Below are 21,320 nucleotides of genomic sequence, written 5' to 3'. Positions count from 1 at the left end.
TCTTATTTGTTCGTGTACAGTAGGTTCGACCGTACTGGATTACGCCTCCATCCTCCTTCCCCGAAATGGGCAGAAACTCTTTTTTTTTTTGATTCAAGCGTTTATATATTACATCATGTTTTACCTGGGACTCGAACCCAGGACCTCCAACACTCACACACCCACCTATGGCCACTTGAGCTAGCCCCAAGTGGTTAAAATGGGCAGAAACTCAATTCAAACACATTCTTGATTCTTCCCAGATTTTCTCCCTATTTCAGAACTATTCAATATTCTTATTCTTATTTTCTTACCATTTGTATATAGATATATATATTTTCACAGATATCGTTATCTATATAGTTATAGATACTCCGCAAATTGTCAATGGAGTGCACAATTTCTTCTGGCCTAGCCAAATCGTCTCTTCCACTTGGTCCCTCTTTCCCCTTAATTCGATCGAAATCGCAAGCTTCGGCTTTATCATCCACTCAGTCCTATTTTCTTAAGCCCTTTTTCAAATCCAGAAGCTTCAGCATATTTCCTCTCTTTTCGCGCCAAAACCACCCAATTATTCGATCACAAAGCTCCAATCAAGCAGCTGACAATGGTTTCGTCCTTGAAGATGTTCCTCATTTGACCAACTTTCTCCCAGATTTACCGGTAACATTTTCCTTTCTCATTACAATGTTTCTAGTATCTTTGTATTATGTATATATAGGTGTATCTATATTCGTAAAGATTAAATTATTTATTTGTATATCAGACATATCCAAATCCTCTACAAAAAAGCCAAGCATATGCTATTGTCAAGTGAGTTTTCATTCATTGTTTTCCCTTATATTTACTTGCTTATGGAGAGTATCTTGATCATTTGTTAGGATATGAGTCCATTACACATTGAGCTTTCTTTTTCCATAGGCAAACTTTTGTGAACCCAGAAGATGCGGTTGCAGAAAGAGTAAGTTGCAATTGCTCCTTCACTGTTCAGCATTTTTCTTTTGCTTTTACAATATGCTGCCCAATTGGGTTGTGGTGGGTTATCGTTTTTACTTCTTTTACAATAATGTTTATGTGGCTTTAGATTGTTGTTCAAAAAGGTAGCCCTAGAGGAGTGCATTTTAGGCGTGCTGGGCCTCGAGAGAAGGTACTTATTCCTCTGAAGTAAATTTTGTTGGCCTATTTTACTTAGGAAAGTGCTTCAATGTATCACCCGTCAATTTGCTTTTACACATTCAAGAAACACTTATTGGTTGTTTTATTGGATTACTATAGCTGTTAGTTCATTTTCTTTCTTTTTCAAATAATTTTCTACAAAGATTCTGGATTAATAAATGTGCCCTTTTCTTTTGGGTTGATCAAAGGATGATAGAAAGAGTTTTTTTTGGTATGCATAGGTGTATTTTAAGTCTGAAGAAGTCCGTGCTTGCATAGTGACTTGTGGTGGTTTGTGCCCTGGGATTAATACAGTGATTAGGGAGATAGTGTGTGGGTTGAACTACATGTATGGCGTTGAAGACATACTTGGAATCGAGGTGACTAATTATGTTTTATAATCACATTTTTTCCAATGACCTGCATTATCAACATCACGAGTTGTTGACCTCTTTTTGAATAATGAAATTTCTCAGGGAGGGTATAGAGGCTTTTACTCTAAAAATACAATGACATTGACCCCTAAGGTGGTCAATGATATTCATAAGCGTGGTGGCACTTTTCTTCGCACTTCGCGAGGAGGCCATGATACCCAAAAGATAGTTGATAACATACAAGACCGAGGAATTAATCAGGTAGATCATGCTATCTTTTGCTTAACTTTTTGTGACTTTTTATATTACAGGGGCTTAAATAACCCATGCTACTCACACACAATTTCCTACTCAATAGTGCATAAAGAAAATAACATGTATTGAATGAAATAAAGAAATAGAGCAAATTGACAAATTTTGGTTTAGGTTTATATCATTGGAGGGGATGGCACTCAGAAAGGAGCAGATCTAATATACAAGGTAACTGTACCTCCAGGGAAATTTTGTTTCCTTCAACTGGTGTCGATGAAGCTACTCTATAGCATGTTATGACATGAATATATTTTGTTCAAGGAAGTCGAGAAACGTGGTCTTCAAGTGGCAGTTGCTGGAATCCCCAAAACAATTGATAATGATATTGCTGTACGTTTGACTTAACCAACATTTATATTTACTATTTATCATTCATCTTAATTGAGCTTGTATTGCTTATTTTATAAATCACAGTTTATATTTAATATTTATCATTCATGTCAATCGAGCTTGTGTTTCCATTTCCTTCATGTCATTCTCCATTATAAAAATAATTATTTTCTCCTGGATGCATGAAAGCATCGTATATATTTACCTCAAGTTACATAATCTCATTTTAGTCAATTTTGATAAATCTTGGAGTTTTTATATTTTATTAATCTTAACCAACTTCCATTAATGGTTTTTTTCTCCTGATTGAAATGTATTGGGAATTTAGGGTTCTATCTTTTCAAATTATACCCTTTTTATTTGCATCATTCCATCTTTGACAAGATGCACTTGTCACCTATAGGTCATAGACAAATCTTTTGGTTTTGATACTGCTGTTGAAGAAGCCCAGAGGGCTATTAATGCTGCACATGTGGAGGTTGAAAGTGTCGAAAATGGAATTGGAATTGTCAAACTAATGGGAAGATACAGTGGTAAGTGCTTCAAAGTACTTAAGTGTGGAAAATGGAATTGGAATTATCACCTTTCATAGCATTCAACTCATTTTATTGCTGTCTATTTTTTTTTTTCATTGTCAGGATTCATTGCTATGATGGCAACTTTAGCAAATCGTGATGTGGTAAGATCTTTATCTGATTGTGCAGATATCTGTTGACACATCCTTTTATGTGAAAACATATCAAAAAGTCACTAGATAGATGAGAAGTAATAGGTTTTGGACACACTTTTCTAGTTGGGGACATAGAGAATTTTTAGGTTTTATTCACTGTGTTACCTACCATTTTGTGCTTATACTACAAGTCAGTTAGAATTGATCAACTGATCTGGTTGTTAGGTGTTGGGAATATTCTTTCAAGTTGACAACAGGTAAAGAACAACTGACAGTTGCTGTGACAGGATTGCTGTTTGATTCCAGAGTCTCCATTCTATTTAGAAGGTCAGGGTGGGCTTTTTGAGTTTATTGAGGAGCGGCTTAAAGAAAATGGACATATGGTAATTGTGATAGCTGAAGGAGCAGGTCAGGAATATGTTGCTCAAGAAATGCAAGCGAACGTGAAGAAAGATGCATCAGGAAACAGGCTACTCTTGGATGTTGGTCTGTGGCTATCTGACAAGATCAAGGTATGCTTTAACTTTGTGAGCGTGCACTCCAAAAGCCACGGTGTGGTTTTTTTCTTTTCTCTTTTTTGTGTATACTTATTATGGTGATCTTCCTGGAGATTATTGGTATTATTTTTTGATTTTAAGGTACACTGTACATCTACTAGAATTTGACCTTAAGGCCATTTTGATCTAAACTAGCTTTCAAATTATTACCTGCAGGATCATTTTACAACGATTCGGAAGATGTCGATAAATATGAAATATATAGGTAATGTATTCTATCCGGAGTGGCATTGGGCAATCTACTTTGATCGTGTTAGTTCTGCCTGTTTTTTCGTATATTATACTGGTTAAGAATTAAAAAAAGAAAAATAGCCTTTCAAAAGTTACAGTTGACGAAACTTTGTGATGGCTAGGTTTGGTAATAGCAAATTGCGTAGTTGTATTAAGGATCCATATTTTTCTCCAACGATGCTTGCTATGAATTAGTTACATTATCTAGTTATATGAAACTCTATGCATATATATGAAAGTATGTCTGTCTAAGATGATCCCCAAATAGAAAACTTGATTCCTTTGGGATTTATTTTCTCTTTACAGATCCTACTTATATGATACGAGCCATTCCAAGTAATGCATCAGACAACATTTACTGTACTCTTCTCGCTCAAAGTGCTGTTCATGGGGCCATGGCTGGATTCAGTGGTTTCACAGTTGGACCTGTGAATAGTAGGCATGCTTATATTCCAATCTCCGTAAGAACTTTCTTTTGCATCTATTCATGCATGTCTTTCAACTTTTTGCTATAGTTCAGAAGAACATTAAGTCCTCCAAAATTAATGGAAACAGGTTTTAGTGTAAAAATAAATTGGCTAGCTATAATTCTGAAGGTTAGAAAATAATTAATGGATACTTATCATCTCTAATTTTATAATTTAAGTCACCCTTCTTATAGAAAATCTAAAATAGTGAAAAGTAGTGCTTTTAGCTTGGATGTGGTATGTATTCTCTTGTATTGAATTGGATGATGCCTTCAGTGTTAATGTCCAATTAAGAGTTCAGTAGTCTGTTATTTTATCATGACTGGCTCGGTATGGTTTCGCAGCGTGTGACCGAGACACAAAATATAGTAAAGTTGACGGATAGGATGTGGGCTAGACTTCTTGCATCCACAAATCAACCCAGTTTTGTGGATTGCAATGACATCTCACAAGGAAGAGTTAGTGGGGAGACCAACAATGTGATCAGCAGCACCAAGATATCAAATTCGTAGTTTTTATGGAGCTAAGGTCTAATTCAAGTAGACCAGCACTATTCATTAGTATACCTGTTTGATCCTGCTCAAATTCATTTAGACCACATCAATGTAGAACTTTGCTTTTACTACAAACTGATTATTTTACTGTTATAATATGTGTGTACTACTAACACTGCTTCCATCTCCCAAATTGTACTGATAATTTGGTTGTAAAATAATTCCTTGTCCTTGGCTATGGCATTTATCTGGAGATAATGAAATTAAACTTTTGATTCTTTCACATGAATCTTGAAAGCAACATGTTTACACTGTTCTTCTTACTATAATCTAATCTAACTAATACTATATATTAGTTGAATATCTGAGAAATCCACGATTTAGTATATTCGAATACAAGGTGGTATCTTATGAGATTTTTTAATATTTTGAATCATAATAACTGGGATAGACACAGTGTCCATTTGGGTATGATGTCATATGGATAAACTCTGGTGATGTCAGCAATAAATTTGGAGGAAACTATTGGCTTTGTCTGACATCACTCCCTCCCTTAGCTGTTAAATTCCAACAAGTTGCTTCTTGTGGCCACTATTTTATGAGCTCTCTAATGCCCTAGTTGCCCACTAGAATGGATTGTATGTTGATGTGTACGGACTACGGAACAAGCAAACATTTTTTCTTATAAAAGTTATTAGGGTCCACTTGGGTTTGTAACTTTTACCTATTCAATCACTTTCAATTGTTTTGGCCACTATTATTATTAGTACTATGGATAACATTTCTAAAGTCCCTCTCTTAATTCTGTATAGGAACTTTTGTAATGTTGCTAAAAGTTTGCTAGTTGTAGTAGTAGCAAATAAATAGTGATGAGTGGGGACAAGATGATTTTGATGGACTTGGTAGTAGACTAGTAGTGGTTCATGTATCATTTCTTCCGAACTGTTCATCGAAAACATGTCAAGGCTGAAATGAAATGCAGTTATTGTTAGTTACCCTTCTTTTCTTCTATGACCCCTAATTAATTGTAAGACTCCATTTCTTTCTTTTACCCATTTTTTTTTTGTTTTAAAAAATAAAAACTTTATAGTTTTGGATATGTTTGCATTGAAATCAGGGAAAGCAAAGAAGTCCATGGCTTGACAAATGAGATAGGAAATCTAAGATGTGGAAATATCATAATTATTGCTTGCGTTAAAGATGGCATATTACATCACAATTATTACATATGACACATCCTATTAAAAATTTTAAACCCTACTAACTTATTCTTTTACATCAACTATATATCTATTTTTATTAAAATTAACACAAATACAGTAAAACTAAAGTAACATTAAAGAAAATTGATAAGAATGAATTAAGAAAAATAATTTAACTTTTTATATTTTTTATTTAATGAGGTGTTTTTATATATTTTTAGTGCAAATGTACTCTCTTGAATTGCATAAGCTACATACATGTTAATTTTGTTCTTACATATATATAATTATTTTTTAAGGAAAATTAAGTGAAAAAATTATATCAATAGCTTCCTAATAAAATATTGTAAAGTAGTTCTACTGTCATTCTTATATCAATTTTTAAATATGTAATTATTTGCTTATTTGACCTCCTAAAACTTCCAAAGGGCAGGGCAATATTCACAACCCTCGAAAGCTTCTCATGTTGTTGTTCATTTAAATTATTTTAGTGATTTCTAATATAAAACAAAACTAGAAACCTACAACTCAACCTAGTTGTTTAAATTCTTCATTATGTATCAGCAAAAAAAAAATATATCAGCAAAAAAAATTCTTCATTAATGTCTCTTTTATTTATTTAATAAAAGATCTTTTGATGCTTAATTTCTATTTTTTTTAAAAGGTGAATTTATAAATTAATTGGGACAAAATTCAACATGTCAAGTTAAAACATAGTCGCATATATTTTATAAAGAAATGATCAAACAAACCACAAACCACACCAATTAAAAAAGCTCAAGATCTGCAAACTAAAAGGACCAAAGCCCACAAAAATAGTCTAAAGCCAATGTCACAAAAAACAAAGAGTGTAAAACTCCATCATTACAAAAAAAAAAAAAAAAAAAACCCGAATAACAGTACACCACTCAGTCGTCCCTTACTAAATAGAGAAAGAAGCATCGAGAACAGCCCAAAACTCAGCGAACATGGGCAAAAGAGCACAACACTTTTCGAAAGCAATGTACTATTGACAAAGAAGGATGATATCAAAATGAGATTATTTCACAAATACACAAAAACAACAAAAAAATTTACAAAAATATGATTTCACGGAATTTTAAATATTTTTACGATTTTTCTGATTTCATTTACAGAAAATACGGTCTTTTTATGTTATATTCTTGTTAATTTGTTGTTATCTGTATGTTATTTATTATTGTTATTTTGATGTTATTTAGATATTATTTTCATGTTACTATTATGTAGTTTTTTTTGTTGTTTTTGTATTGTTTTTATGGAAAAGCGTAAACATATATATAAAAAAAAATTCTTTAAACGTAAAAATGTATTTTTTTTTTTTTTTATAAAAAATAGTGCCTTATATAATTATTTCTATCAAAATTTAATTGAAATGCTGATTGGATTTTATAAAATAAGAAAATGTCTCATATTACTTATGTTGTGAAATTTATATTACACTCATAATTCTTAAGCCATAGACTAATGATAAAGTTTTAATAATTAGATAAATAAGTAATTGGAATTTATCTAAAAAAAAATGTATGTAAATATATTTTTTAAGAGATTTGTATTTTCACCTGATAAAGTTATAGTACACTTTATTTTAATAATTTTTATTTTATAAAATATAATATCTTTAATTTGTACTATTTTTTTTAAAAAAAATTTCTTCTTTGTCATAATTTTAAAAAATATGCTTATAAAATAAAAATAAAATATATTTTAAATATTAAAAAAAATTAAATGAAATTTTATTAATTTTTTTTTTTAAAAAAATCATATATGATATTAAAAAAAATATGAAAATAAAATACAACTAACTAATGATATTAAATGAAAATAAGATGAAAAAAAATTCAAAAATATATTAAAAGTGATTTTAAAAATTAATTTAAATTAATTATTTTTTAATATTAATGTACATCTATAACGGTGCAAATAATATTTGAAAGATTATCTTCTATTTATTATTTTATTATGTACTTTTCTTTTTTCAAAATATAATTTTGTACTTTTAACTTTTCATTTTTTTTTAATAAAACCAACGGCCGATTGTGTTGCTTGCTTCATAGCAGTATTCACATACAAAATGGTGGCTTGCAAGTTGCAACACAGGGAGTGTGTGTGATATATATATATATATATATATATAAGAAATACTATATATATAGTGTAAATGATGTAGACATCTAGTTTACTAATTTGAGCTCAGTTCTACTAATTAATATTTAATATCATCTCTATCTATACATTATACATACATTTTATAAACATTAATAATTACAACATATAACCCATGTTAGTCCAACACACTTATCTTTACAAACAATCCCAAATTAATATTTGGGAGTGGCAACGCCACATCTTCAACTGTCATTTTTTTTCCACTAAAAACGACGTCGTCGCCTAACATTGTAAAAACCGGCTTACATACATACAAACACACAGCCTGTGTCCAATCATTGATCGCCACGTCACTCCAAATTCAGTAACGTCCAAGTCCAACTCTGATTATCACCACCACCAGATTCAAAGCTTATTTCAGGTTGAGAATGAGGAGACTCTTCTTCTTCTTCTTGGTCGGAGCTCCGCCTCCTTCTCTTCCGGGTCCGACCCGTATTCTTAGGCGGGTCGGATAGTCCGGCCTCCAAGGGAAAATTCAGAATGGCCTTACGACCCCTCATCTTGAATGCAGCACAGTCGTAAGCCTTAGCAGCGTCCACGTCGGTATCGAACGTCCCCAGCCAAACCCGACTCCCCTTACGGTTCGGGTCACGGATCTCCGCCGCGAACTTCCCCCACGGCCTCCGTCGAACTCCCCTGTAGTGCTTCATCTCGCCGGAGTGGTCCTCCTCCTTCTTCATCGTCGTCGTCTTCTTCTTCTTGTTCGAATTATTCGGCGATGGTATATCGAGAAGAGGGTCAGTTTCGGATTTGGGTTCCATAATTAAGTGGAGGAATTGATGTGGGTTGTTGTCTGGAACAGGGGAATTGGACTCGGATTCGGATTGAGAATACTCTTGTTTAACGGATTGAAAGTGATAAGAAGATGTAGTGGTGGTAATGATAGGTTTATGAGTCTTGTAATGATTTTCAGAAACAATTTGAGAATTCAAAGTGTTGATGAAGGAATCAGTAGAGGTAAAGTCACCCAATAGATGTTGGCGAATGAGTTCTAAAGCTGAGAATTCCTCTACTTCTTTCATTTTTTGTTTGTTTGTTTGTATGTTTTGCCTCAAAATTTGATACTAGCTACTACTCTCAAGTTTTTATATAAATATATATAATTATAGTGAAATTAATTTAGTTTGTATTTTAGTGTATTTAGATGGGATTGGGATGTATTTAGGAAAATTAATAAATGAAGATGAGAGCATATTATTATTATTATTATGGGGTAGATGCAACTAACAATTTAAACAGATTCTAATAATGTCCAATCATAGAAGCCGACATCAAATTTTTATTCACAACGTACTAAATTAACGCCACTGTGCCCGCTAGCTGCCCCTATACACAAAATATTTAATAAAATGTGACGCTAAATTTTTATTAGTTTGCTAATTATATGTAGGGAAGGCCACAAACAAGTTTTAGGGTGATTCTACAATGCACTCCTTTTAAAAGGGATGATTCAGGGCCGACCCTGAAACAAAGTGGGCCATAGGGAAAAAAAAGATTTTGGGCCCTTATGTTAGAAAAAATATGGTATTTTTCAAAATCGGTAAAAAAAAAATGTATAATTTTAAAAGAAGAAAAAAAAAATTTGGGCCCCTGAGCTGAGTGGGCCCTAGGCACAGGCCTAGCCCGCCTATGCCCAGGGCCGGGCCTAGATGTACTGATGCACCCTCTACTTGTTTTAACATCCCAAAAAAAATTTTAGTTTAATTTTTTTTTTCATATCTATGTACGTTATAGCTATTTAAGATATCCTACAAAATTTTGAGAAATTCGGAATAATTTACAATATAGAAAACAATATTCAAACAGTCTATTTTACACGCGTATAAAATAAAATAGTCACGCGTGCAACACACTGCTTGAACACAATTTTCAGCGTGTTAAACTTTTCCGAATTTCTTAAACTTTTGCAGGATATCTTAAATAACCATAATTTACATGACCATGAAAAAAAAAATTGACTAAAAAAATATTTCGAATACTAAAATAGATAGAGATGTATCGATATACCCCTTTTAAGGAGGTGCATTATAGAATTTCCCAAAATTTTATATAGAATAGACTTAAAATTAAATTCAAAATAAAACCGTGAGAAAACAAGTTTAAAAAAAAAAAAAAAAGCTTAAAAGTATTGGTTCCTTTGTCTATTTAGTGCAGTGACATGGGGTCATGTGGGGGCACATGACCTCACTTAACTTTTTAAAATTTATTTTTTATGTATTTTTTGTTATATATTTGTATTTTTACCCTCATAAATTTAATTTTTATTTTAGTTTGCCATTACATACTATAATTTTACCCATATAAATTTATATTTTTTTATTTTTATCTTTACATATTTTCATATTTATTCTCATATATCTACTCTAGTCTCTATAAAATTTATATTTTTACGAGTGTAATAAGAAGGCCAACTCACTTATAAGAAGGCCAAGTCAGCACCTAAGCAAACGGAGATCCTAACACTTAAATGGGCAACAAGTGACAGACCAGCTTCCTCTTGGCCGGCCAGCCTTGGGACTGCACCATGGCCGACCAGCCTGCCCTCCACAGGGCCTAGCCGGCCAAGAGGTGTCCTGCAAGATTTCCTGTGCACTACACGTGAACAACATCTTTTAGGCTGTGAATTGAGTTCTCAAAGTCCAACTGAATAGCTGAATAATATCTAAGTTCAAGGGCATTTTTGTCTTTTGTAATTAACTAATAAAATATTCAAATATCTAGGGTTTCAAGTTGTAATCTAGGATTTAGGCTTCTCCTATATAAAGGCCTTAACTCTAATCTAGAAAGCTAAGTTCAGTTAAGCCTAACACTTGCCTCCAAACTCTAAGTCTAAGCCTCACAACTTCTCTCTCCTTCACTTCCTCTCTCAAACGCCCATACAAGCATTATCTCAACACTTGGGTTTTGCCATTCTTAATTCATACATTGTATTCTTGAGGGTGCTATAGCAAATCCCATCTATAGTGATTTGGATAGTATTAACCCTCAGTATTAATACAACTAAAAGAGGAGTAGGTCATTACCCGCTATCACAAGGGGGCCGAATCTCTATAACAAATCTTGTGTTTATTACTTTTCATTATTGTTTGTACAAACATGTGGCAAGCATCAAATCTATACGACCCCGCTGTCAATTGATTACTTTTTGAGGTCAACAGGAACAATTGAAAATTAATCCACTAAGTGCATGTTTGACATCATAACTAAAAAACTATTTTTTTTTAAAAAAAAATAGAAAACTATTTTTAAAATACAATTGGGCTTGTTTGACCTTGTTTTTTGAAAGATCAACTAAATGCTTGACTTTGAGAAGGTAATCAGACAAAGTTAAGGAGCCTTTCTTCAAGTTCTGGAGTTCGGTTCGAAATTCCAGAACTTTAGCAGGGACTTGTTATGTGAAGTATTGTTCAAGTTTGGACCAGATCTGCTTCGATGTCTCACAACCAACCATTCTAGTGAGTAAACTTTCGGACATTGACGAGAGAAGCCAAGACATGAGCAACTGATCTTGGACTTCCCAGTCAAGATAGGATGGATCGAAAGTTTTCGAATGCTGATCTTGTTCAGTGAGAAACTGTGGTGGATGATCATTAGTGATATAAGAATAGAGGCGATTGCCACGAATGGCAGCCATAACTTGTTGTTTCCACAACAAGAAGTTATGATCGTTTAATCGAATGGAAAGGTTATGAGAGAAATAAATTGGAGAAAACTCATCTAAATTTTGTGTTCTTGAGCGATGCAGGGGTGGTGGTCGTTGATTTTGATTGCTGTGATTGCCGGTAGTGTCTCCAGCTCTATTGTAATCTCTCGAACCAGGAACATGAGATCCTCTGGAAGCCATATTGGCCACCAAGGGAGGAAAAAGCTCTGATACCATGTTAAACTTCTTGGCCATTGAAGAGTATCAACAAGAAAGGAAGAAAATAGAGAAAGATTTGAAAGACAGAGAAGGAGATGAGAAAGAGAGAGAGAAAGAGTAATCTCGTTGATTGTAATGAAGCTGTACAAGTATTTATACAAAGAGACTGAGAGAAAGGAAGAGAGTCAATAACAAAATTAAGTAACAAACTCCAACAGATTCTCTAATCAACTCAAACAAAGACAGCTAACCACCACTTAACTGCCTAACAGAATTTAACTAACTTCAGCTGTCTTAACAATGTGAGTAAAAATAAAAAAAAAATAATTTAATAGAATAGTTACTTATATTATTCAAAAATATCAATTTTTTTTTTTAATAATTTGATATCTTACTAAACTACATATATAACCGCACGAGAAGCTCGGTTTGTTTCCTAATTATTATATAATGCACTCTTTTTTAATTTTTTTTTGAACAATGCTTTTATTTTTTAACAAGAACAATGCACTCTTTTGATTAGTATAATCTCATTTTTTTTCTTATAGGTTTTATAAAAAAGTGACTATATTTGCACTCGATAGATGTATAAAAGCACCCATTCTTTATAACTATTAAATCAATTTATTTTTTAAAAATTTATGCTTGATACCATTTTTCAATTTCTTACATTATTAAGTTATTTTTTGTATTAACTATTTTACATATTTAATTTATTTTTCTTTTATTTTTTTTTTAAAAAAAATTAATATTTTTTTTTTAAAAAAAATTAATATTTTTTTTCCTTTTACATGTAAATTTATTTTTATTATAATAGATTTTTTAGAAGAAAAAAATAAAAATAAAATAAGAAGTATATAAGTGTTAGAAAAATATTTTATATTAATTTTAATAAAAAAAAGGAGACCTTAATTAAATAATTATAGTGAAAGACTAATATATTCAAAAAAAGAAAAATAGTTTGAGGTTTAATTTTAACTATGTTAAAGGTAGATTATAAAATAATATACTTACTTGATCATATGAGGGGGAAAATAATATTATGTCAAAAGTTAGGAGTATAAACTAATAATAGTAGTGGCAAAAATCAGAAGGCAAAACCACTCATTGTTTTAAAATTTTGGTAGTTTAACAAATAACTTATTAATAGGTAGATAATAAGGAAACAAAAGTTCAAAGTGAGATAACAATTTGTTCCCCCTTGTTTATTGTAATATGCAGCACTCTTTCCCGAACACACTAATTAACGCCATTAGTTTTGGACTTATTATTAATATTAATTTTAGAAATCCAATGGAGACACAGAAACATGATTTCCCTCACAATGAATAATAAAATAAAAAATGGTGTAATTTTTATTTTTTATATATAAATATAATAGTTGAATGTACGTGCCGAGCCACGTATCGCTAGTTTCATTTAAGATTTTGGTTTTTTTAAGATTTTAAATGTATTTTATTTTTAAAGATTACAAATTTTTTGTTTGAAAAAATTAAATATTTATATTTGAAATATTATTTAATAATGTATTAAAAATAATATCAGTGTAATTATAAAATTGTAAATAAATTTATTATTGGAGTAGTAAATTATTCTATTTAGTTCTTTTTTTAACATAATGTAAGTTTAAATCTATAAATATTATGTAAAGTATTAATATTATATGAACATCTCCATTTATAAAGCTAAAAAGTGGGTCAATGACAGAATTGATATATCTGCAATCCTGAGAAAATATTAGATAATGTGAGGTTAACTTTAATATATAAAGATTTTTCTTTTTTAAAAAATAAATAAAAAAAATTATTAATATTCTCCCAAGATAAGTTTGTTAGAGAGATATGTGGATAAGATGATTTTTTTAATTTAAAAAGAGATTATTAATATTTAAAAGATTGTTTAATTTTTTGGTTTAATTATTAAGTTTATTTGTTAACGGGAGATCAAACCTAATCGTTAAATTTAACAGAATATTCTTTTAAAAATTTAAGTATATTCTGTTAAACCAAGAAATGCCGTTAGATAGACACTTTTAATATATAAAGATAAAGATATATATATTTATATATTTAGAGTTTGAGTGAGGTATGCTCTGTAAAACACTATTAATGAGGCTGTACTAGCTAGTTATCCATGAGGCTTGTTTATTCACACAGCTGTTACTACTAGCTAGGAAAATATCACTTGAAATATGAAAATTGAAAATCATATTGATGAATAGTGATCTGATTGATAAGCTTTTAGGATCATTCTCTTCTAATAAGTATCATATTTTCGATGAATTAATGAGTATATATCTTAATCAATATAAATCGACGTGAAAAAGAAGAAGATAAGACTTCACGGTAAGATGGTTAGAAAGCTTATATGTGACTTAGAGACAAAAATAAGTTTACTTGTCATTCCTGTAGTACAATAATTTGGTTTGTAAAACGATTTGGTGGCCAATGGGCTTTGTATACATATACAATATCAATATATTGACTTAATATTATTGTTATGAGGTCATATGGATAGACGCTTGTGACGTAGGTATAATGAGTTATCCAATCTAATTTATTATTTTTTTTTTTTTTAAAAAAAAGTTCAATTCAATTAGTAATTAAATTTAGAAAATTATTATTTAATGTCATTTATAAAAATATTAGATTTTAAGTAAAAATTTACAATTTTACTGTCACATTTCTTTACCAAAATACTATCCTTTTATAACAACCCTAAATGAACAAATGAACAAAACATAATAGTTAAAACAACAGTAGAACAATTAAAAAGCAATCATGGACCAACAGTGAAAACTTAACACAGTACACAACACAGTATAAAATGTACATAGTATTTTTTAAAAAAAACTCTATCCCACAGTAAAAAAAATAAAAAAGTTAAAAATTTCAGTATGTGATGTGAAAACCCCTTTAATCTAATCTAATTAGACTTTGAAATTCAATCTAATCTAATCTAATTATAATAATAATTAAATTGGATCGAATTTTTAATTAAATATCCAATTGTACACATCTAATTTTTAATATTAACTTAAAAATATGAAGAAAAATACCCAAAAACTAAATATCACAATTTATTTAAGTTTAATACTCCATAATAATATCATCCTTATAAGTTTAATACAATTAAAAGTTCCAAATAACTAAAATAATAACACTCACAAGAAATAAATTAAAACAACAAAAAAAAAAACATGAAAATATAATACAAAACAACTAAGTGTTACAAATTCAAAACCAAAAAATCAAATAGCCACAAAAAATATATATTTTTAAAATTTTTAAATATTTTTATTATATATAAATAATTTTTTTAATATATATAAATTTAATTGGATTAGATGGATTTTTAATTGAATTTTAAAAGGGAGAGTTTACAAAAATACTGGATTTTTGGTAAAAATTTACAATTTTACTGCCACACAGAATTTTTTACAAAAAAATTGTCTTTTTATTAAATAACTGTAAAACAACAAAATAGAACAATTAAAAACAACAGTGGAACAACTAAAAATCAATCACAGAACAAGAGTGAAAATTTAACATAGTACACAATATAAAACTTATACAATATTTCTTTAAAAAAATTTTCCCCATAATAAAAAAGAAAAAAAAATTAAAAATTTCAGTATGTGGTGTAGAAACTTATTTGAAATGACATTCAATAACCGATTCAATTCAATTAATTACTAACATTTAATATCTAATCTATTTAAAATGTAATTAAATATATAATTTTTTTATAATTAAATTAGGTTAGATAATTTAATTCAATTAGGGCTCGTTTGGTACGTCGTATTGTAATGTATTGTATTGTATTGTGTTGGATTGTGTTGTATTGTATTGTATTAGTATTATTTAATACAATACAATGTTTGGTATTAACTTGTATTAATTGATTATGTAAAGTTATAATATATTTTTAATACACTCGATCCCAACACCAATTACGGGTTCGGGTCCAGGGTCTAGGTTCGGGTTTAGGGGTTCGGGTCCGGGTCGGGATCCCGAGTCCGGGTCTGAGTCCGGGGTCTGGGCTAGGGTTCGGGTTCGGGTCTGGGGTTTGGGGTTTGATCCGGGGTCCGGGGTTTGGGGTCCGATCCGGGGTCCAGATCGGAGATTGGTGTTGACCACAAATTCTTTGTAAATATTATAATACAAGCTAATACAGATAATTTATTATGTATTAAATAATACAACATACATTGTATTAAAAAATTTGGTTGTAATAATTAATATAGTATATTGTTTAATCCAAACATAACGTTATTTATTAGTTAATACAATACAATCCTTATACGGCGTACCAATCGAAGCTTTAAATATTTAAATTAGATTGGAGTTTGGCCACAATAGAGTACGAGAGGAGTAAGGGATATGACAATAAATTATTGTCTCATACAGCCAGCACATATATGTGTGGGAGGTGTGAATTGAATTCCCAACAACTTGCGTGTGTGTTGTGGTCACCACATGACAAACTTTTTTCATGCCCTAGCTAGCTAGTTGCCCACTACGGACACTCATCATGACAAATAATCATTTATTTATTATTTGTTTGCACTTAGGTCCCACTTGGGTCCCTATAATATATTTCTTGTATCTTCCTCTCCTCAATGTTACCAAAAAAAAAAAAAATGATAACATTTCTCACAAGTAATTAGACAAATAATATCTATTTTTTCTTTTTTTTTTTTTTAACAATAGACAAATAATATCTTTTCCCATTTATTTTTGTACAATCTTGTCCCTCAAACTATTTTGCTTAACAAAATCCTTCTGAATAATAACAAGTAGTGAGATTTTATATATAGGGACCCGATTTTGTCCCGTGATAGTAAATAAGGGAATACAATCCGTGATTGTATAGTAGTTATAGGATTGTGTTGTTGCATGATCTAAAGGCTGGGGTTAAAGTAGGGGTAGTTAGGCTTTAGTAACCGGTTAATATTGTATTTAAAAATTATTATTTTTAAAAAATTGATATTGATTGATGTACTGACACATACTATTTTTAAATATTAATTGTTTGGTTTTTTTTTAAAAAAAATAAAAAAGTGACATGACATGATATGATTGATGTCTGATAATACACTGTACTTTTTAATAACTTTTCAAATTATATTAATTATATTGTATTTTTTTTTTAAAAAAAAATACTATAAATCTTAATTTCAACACTTATTCATTAAATTCTTCAATATATATTTTTTTTTATAAATGTTAAAATACTAAAGTTAATAATAAAAAAATTATTAGTACTATAATAAAAAAAACGTTATAGCATAAAATTATTTGTTATGTAAAAAAATAAATAATAATTCAAAATATACTGTTTTAATTATGTATTTTCATAATAATTAATTAAAGTATTGTAAATAAAGTATCCATCTCAAATATTTTTAATACCTATTGATTTTACTTAATTTTAAATTCTATATTTTAATTTTATGTTATAGTTATACTTTAGTTTCTATACAACTTTACTTATTACTAATTTAAAATATTAGTGTTGCCCCTGATTTTGCCCAATATACGTGGACCAACCAGATAAGGACACGTGGATCAAGCAATTTACAATATTTGCTAAGTCTTTATGCCATAAGGTAGCGTCCAGGACGTAGCTCCCGGAGAAGGCATATGGAACTCCATATGCTCCCGGAAGCTCGAGTAACGTTAAGGCATCTCCGCGAGGTGTCAGTTTTCTCCTGAGCAATCAAGTCGCATTAAATGCCGCATGGGAGGAAGCGTGTTGGGACTGCTACACGCAATAAAGCTTGACGACACAACCTCCAACCAACGGTACGTAATGATCATTTAAGTCTAGCGACGGCTACACTGTGAAGAGTCACATCAGTCAAAAGGCAATAAGGACATTCCACATAAAAACCCTACAGCACCTAGGGATTTGACCATGCATTACCCATGGTATATTCATTGGGAATGCCCAACTTTATGGATACTTACAGATACACTTGTAAGGATAATTCTGGGGATCACCCCACCAAAAACACTATTAATACCCCCCCTCAAAGCTCATTAAAGGGGGGTCGAGAATCTTGGGTTGCATAAGAGCAAGAAGAGTAAATACTCACCAAGAACATTCTCTGTATTTATAAGAGTGAAACACTCACCAAATACATTCTCTGTATTAAATACATCCATAAATAACAAAGACTCGTGGACTAAGGCTCATTAACGCCCCAACCACGTAAAAATTCTTTTCTAATTTTCTTACAGCTCACTAACTTTGTAATATTTTATTAGTTGCCGAAAACCTCGGTCAACATTTTGGTGCTTTCATTGAGAGCTGAAGAAAGCTACTGTAAACGAACACTTGACTTCACAAACATGGTGGAGACTAGAAGTACTCGGCAGCCTCGCCCTCTAGAAGATGCTCAAGACCCGAATGAGGAAGATGTAGCCTCAAGAGCAGCAGAGGGTTCCGAGGAAGAAGAAGGAATTCCAGATGATGACTACGAGGGAAACCTCGATGAGTATGCCTACGACGAAGGTAGTTACTCGGAGTTGGTGCTTCTCAGACAAAAAGCTATCAATCACGAAGCCGAGATCGAAGCTCAGAAAGCGCAAAACCAGAAAATGCAAGAAGTGATGTTGGCCATGCAAAAAGCCATGGAGGCGGCTGGCATTCACGTGCACCCCAAGGCAATGACCGCTGGACTTGGCAAGGAACCAGCGACGTCCTCGCCTAGTTCCCAACAGTAGAAATCTAGGGAGCCTAGCCCTATAAGGTACCCTGCTGAAGGGAACCAAACAAAAAACCCTACCTCTACCCCACGACGAAAGAAAAAGGCGCAGGATCCGCGAAAGGTCCGCTCAGATTTCCCTAAAGGGAAAGGTTCGCAGAGGGGCAAGCCCCAAAAAGGGAGCTTTGGCCCTCAGGATCGAGAGGACCGAAAAAGCGTTTCTGTGCACCAAGAGTCCGGGGGTAGAGGGAGAAGAGGACAGAGGTGTCCTCCCGTTGATCTGAGAAATCAAATCAATGGGAACCAAGGTGATCTCCGAGATCACCTTGACCAAAAAAGATACGGACCCGCGGTCTCCACGGGTACGTTAAATGAAGGAATTATGGCAGAACTCGCCATACTTCGAAAAGACATTGCCCGAGTCTCCCAGAGACAGAAAGGAGACGACTCCGACTCAGACAGCGAGGATCGGGAGCCATGTGCTAAGCACATCTTAAAGGCGGAACTCCCTAAGAACTTCAAGATGCCCGAAATGGCAGCTTATACCGAGAACTCCGATCCTAGCGACCACTTGTCACGGTTCAACCGTGTCATGACGGTCATGAGGGTCAGCAATGACGCCAAATGTCTGTGCTTCCCGCTTACTCTAAGTGGGTCCGCGGAGGAATGGTTTAAAAAATTAGAACCGGGATCCGTGGGCTTTTGGAACAAGCTACAGACCAACTTCCGGAGACAGTTTGTTGCCGCAAGAAAGGTCAACCTGGAGGTCAGTGCCTCGACTAATATCAAGCAACTGCCCACCGAGACCTTGAAGAATTATATAAAGAGGTTCCGAGAGGAAGCCTCAAAAACCAAGAAAGTTGACGACGGACAACAGCTTGCGCTACTCCAAGCAGGCATCCGCACTGGGACTCCTTTCTGGAACGAACTACAGCAAGAAGGAGCTGCTAGCCTTCAGGACTTCCAGAAGAGAGTCCAAAAATATATCAACCTCGAGGAAGCCCAAATCGTGGCTTACGGAGGATACTATCCCACCGGGATAGCAGGATATACGCCCGGAGTATCGCCCTCGGGTATTACCCCGACCGCAACTCCACAAGCAAGTGGCATACAATTCTCTGCTACCCCCGGATATATTCAGGGCCAGGCCTTGGCACCAGCATCATCCCATTTCGGCAACCCGTCCGGAATAAATGGACAAACTCCTTCGCACTCTGCTCCGCCGCTAGCACGGCGAGCCCTTCCTGTGGCTCGAGGAGTAAAAGGTCCTCCAAGGGTAGCACCCGGACGGGGGAGAAGCGCCTGAAAAGGGGGTACACCCCCAGTACACTCAATACACGGAGCTGTCGGGGGAGAAGAGCGTGTGTACTTTGCTACTATGCAAAATACACACTACCGGAGGCCACAACCATTGTACAAGGATAGCTCCTGGAGAGATCCGAGCAAAAGATGCGAGTACCACAACGACATCGGTCATAGCACCAATGAATGCAAGAATCTCAAGGACGAGATTCAAAACCTAATCCGGTTAGGCCACCTCTACGAGTGGATCAAAAACAGGTTGCCCCACCTTAATCCGGGCCAGGCGACTGTGGGTATGCCTCAGGGAACACCGGGGGGTACAACAGGGGCGTTAGTTCCAGCTGCTCCCACGGGCGACGCCCAACACATCCCCGGTCTGCCGCCCAGGCCTAATGGGAGGGTAGCCATGATCTCCGGAGGTCCCTATATCGGAGGAACTACTCGCAAGGAGCTTAAACGATACGCAGGGGCCGTGAAACACAATGAGGTTTGGGAGGTTACTCAATTCCCATCTCAAAGGCCCCGGCTGATGGACCAACCCATCACGTTCACGGAAGAAGACGCCAAGACAGTGCGCTTCCCTCATCATGACCCATTGGTCATAGAGACCCCCATCGCGAATAAAGTGGTGGCCAGAGTCTTAATTGACAATGGAAGTTCCGTGAAACTACTCTTCAAGGAAGCCTTCACCGCAATAGGCTTGACGGACTGGGACCTCTCGCCCAGTGGGTCCCAGCTCACAGGGTTCAACGGGACGACACTTATCCCAATGGGAAAAGTAAGGCTCCCAGTCACCTTGCCCGGACACCCCCAGAGCACATTTAAATACTGCACTTTCGTAGTGGTGGACTGTCCGACTGCTTACAACGCGATCCTCGGTCGACCGGCCTTGGTAGACTTTGGCACAGTCACATCGATTCGGCACCTGTGCCTGAAGTTCCCTACCCGAGAAGCCGGGATCGGAACGGTGAGAGGAAACCAGGGGGAAGCAAGACAATGTTACAATGTCGCAACCCACCTGCCCGTACTAATGGTCCGGGAATCAGTTGAGCCAGAAGTGGCTGAAGAAGATGAGTTAGACCCCCGTGTGGGGTCCGAAAGAATTGTGGAACCAATGGAGGATGTCGAGGAATTATCAGTGTGCGACCTCGAGTCCACCAAAGTACTCCGACTGGGGAAGAACCTAGATCCGGAGGAAAAAGAAAAAATAATAAAAACACTGAAGGGTGACATCGACATCTTTGCATGGCGCCAAGAAGACATGACTGGCATAAGCCCTCATGTCATCACCCACGTACTCAACGTCAATTCGGACATGGCCCCCGTCCAGCAAAAGCGACGCCCGCTCGACTCGGTGAAAGTCGAGGCCCTGGAGAAAGAGGTGGACAAACTTTTGACTAACGGCATGATCTGCGACGTATACTATCCGGAATGGCTAGCCAATCCGGTCCTGGTGCCCAAGCCGAACGGAACTTGGCGAGTTTGT

The 21,320-nt window shown here is 33.9% G+C and overlaps 2 protein-coding genes across 2 annotated transcripts; one reads left to right on the top strand and one right to left on the bottom strand.

Annotated features, from left to right (window-relative positions):
- LOC115705137 (ATP-dependent 6-phosphofructokinase 4, chloroplastic) lies at positions 1 to 4,852 on the top strand. The gene is made up of 14 exons (XM_061102332.1): positions 1 to 642; positions 746 to 792; positions 901 to 940; positions 1,064 to 1,126; positions 1,377 to 1,514; positions 1,611 to 1,769; positions 1,935 to 1,988; positions 2,082 to 2,150; positions 2,554 to 2,683; positions 2,789 to 2,829; positions 3,108 to 3,332; positions 3,534 to 3,582; positions 3,915 to 4,069; positions 4,420 to 4,852. Exons 1-14 carry the CDS (start codon positions 367 to 369, stop codon positions 4,585 to 4,587), a joined length of 1,614 nt encoding a protein of 537 aa, XP_060958315.1. The 5' UTR covers positions 1 to 366; the 3' UTR covers positions 4,588 to 4,852.
- A 3,115-nt stretch (positions 4,853 to 7,967) lies between these two features.
- On the bottom strand, positions 7,968 to 9,168 carry LOC115705140 (ethylene-responsive transcription factor ERF106). Its single transcript, XM_030632378.2, has one exon. The coding sequence runs from the start codon at positions 8,978 to 8,980 to the stop codon at positions 8,249 to 8,251; it is 732 nt and encodes a 243-aa protein (XP_030488238.2). The 5' UTR covers positions 8,981 to 9,168; the 3' UTR covers positions 7,968 to 8,248.
- Between the last annotated feature and the right edge of the window lie 12,152 nt (positions 9,169 to 21,320).

The sequence above is a fragment of the Cannabis sativa genome, chromosome 1 (assembly GCF_029168945.1).
Source record: "Cannabis sativa cultivar Pink pepper isolate KNU-18-1 chromosome 1, ASM2916894v1, whole genome shotgun sequence".
Taxonomy (NCBI): domain Eukaryota; kingdom Viridiplantae; phylum Streptophyta; class Magnoliopsida; order Rosales; family Cannabaceae; genus Cannabis; species Cannabis sativa.
This window is presented reverse-complemented; position numbering and strand designations above follow the sequence as displayed.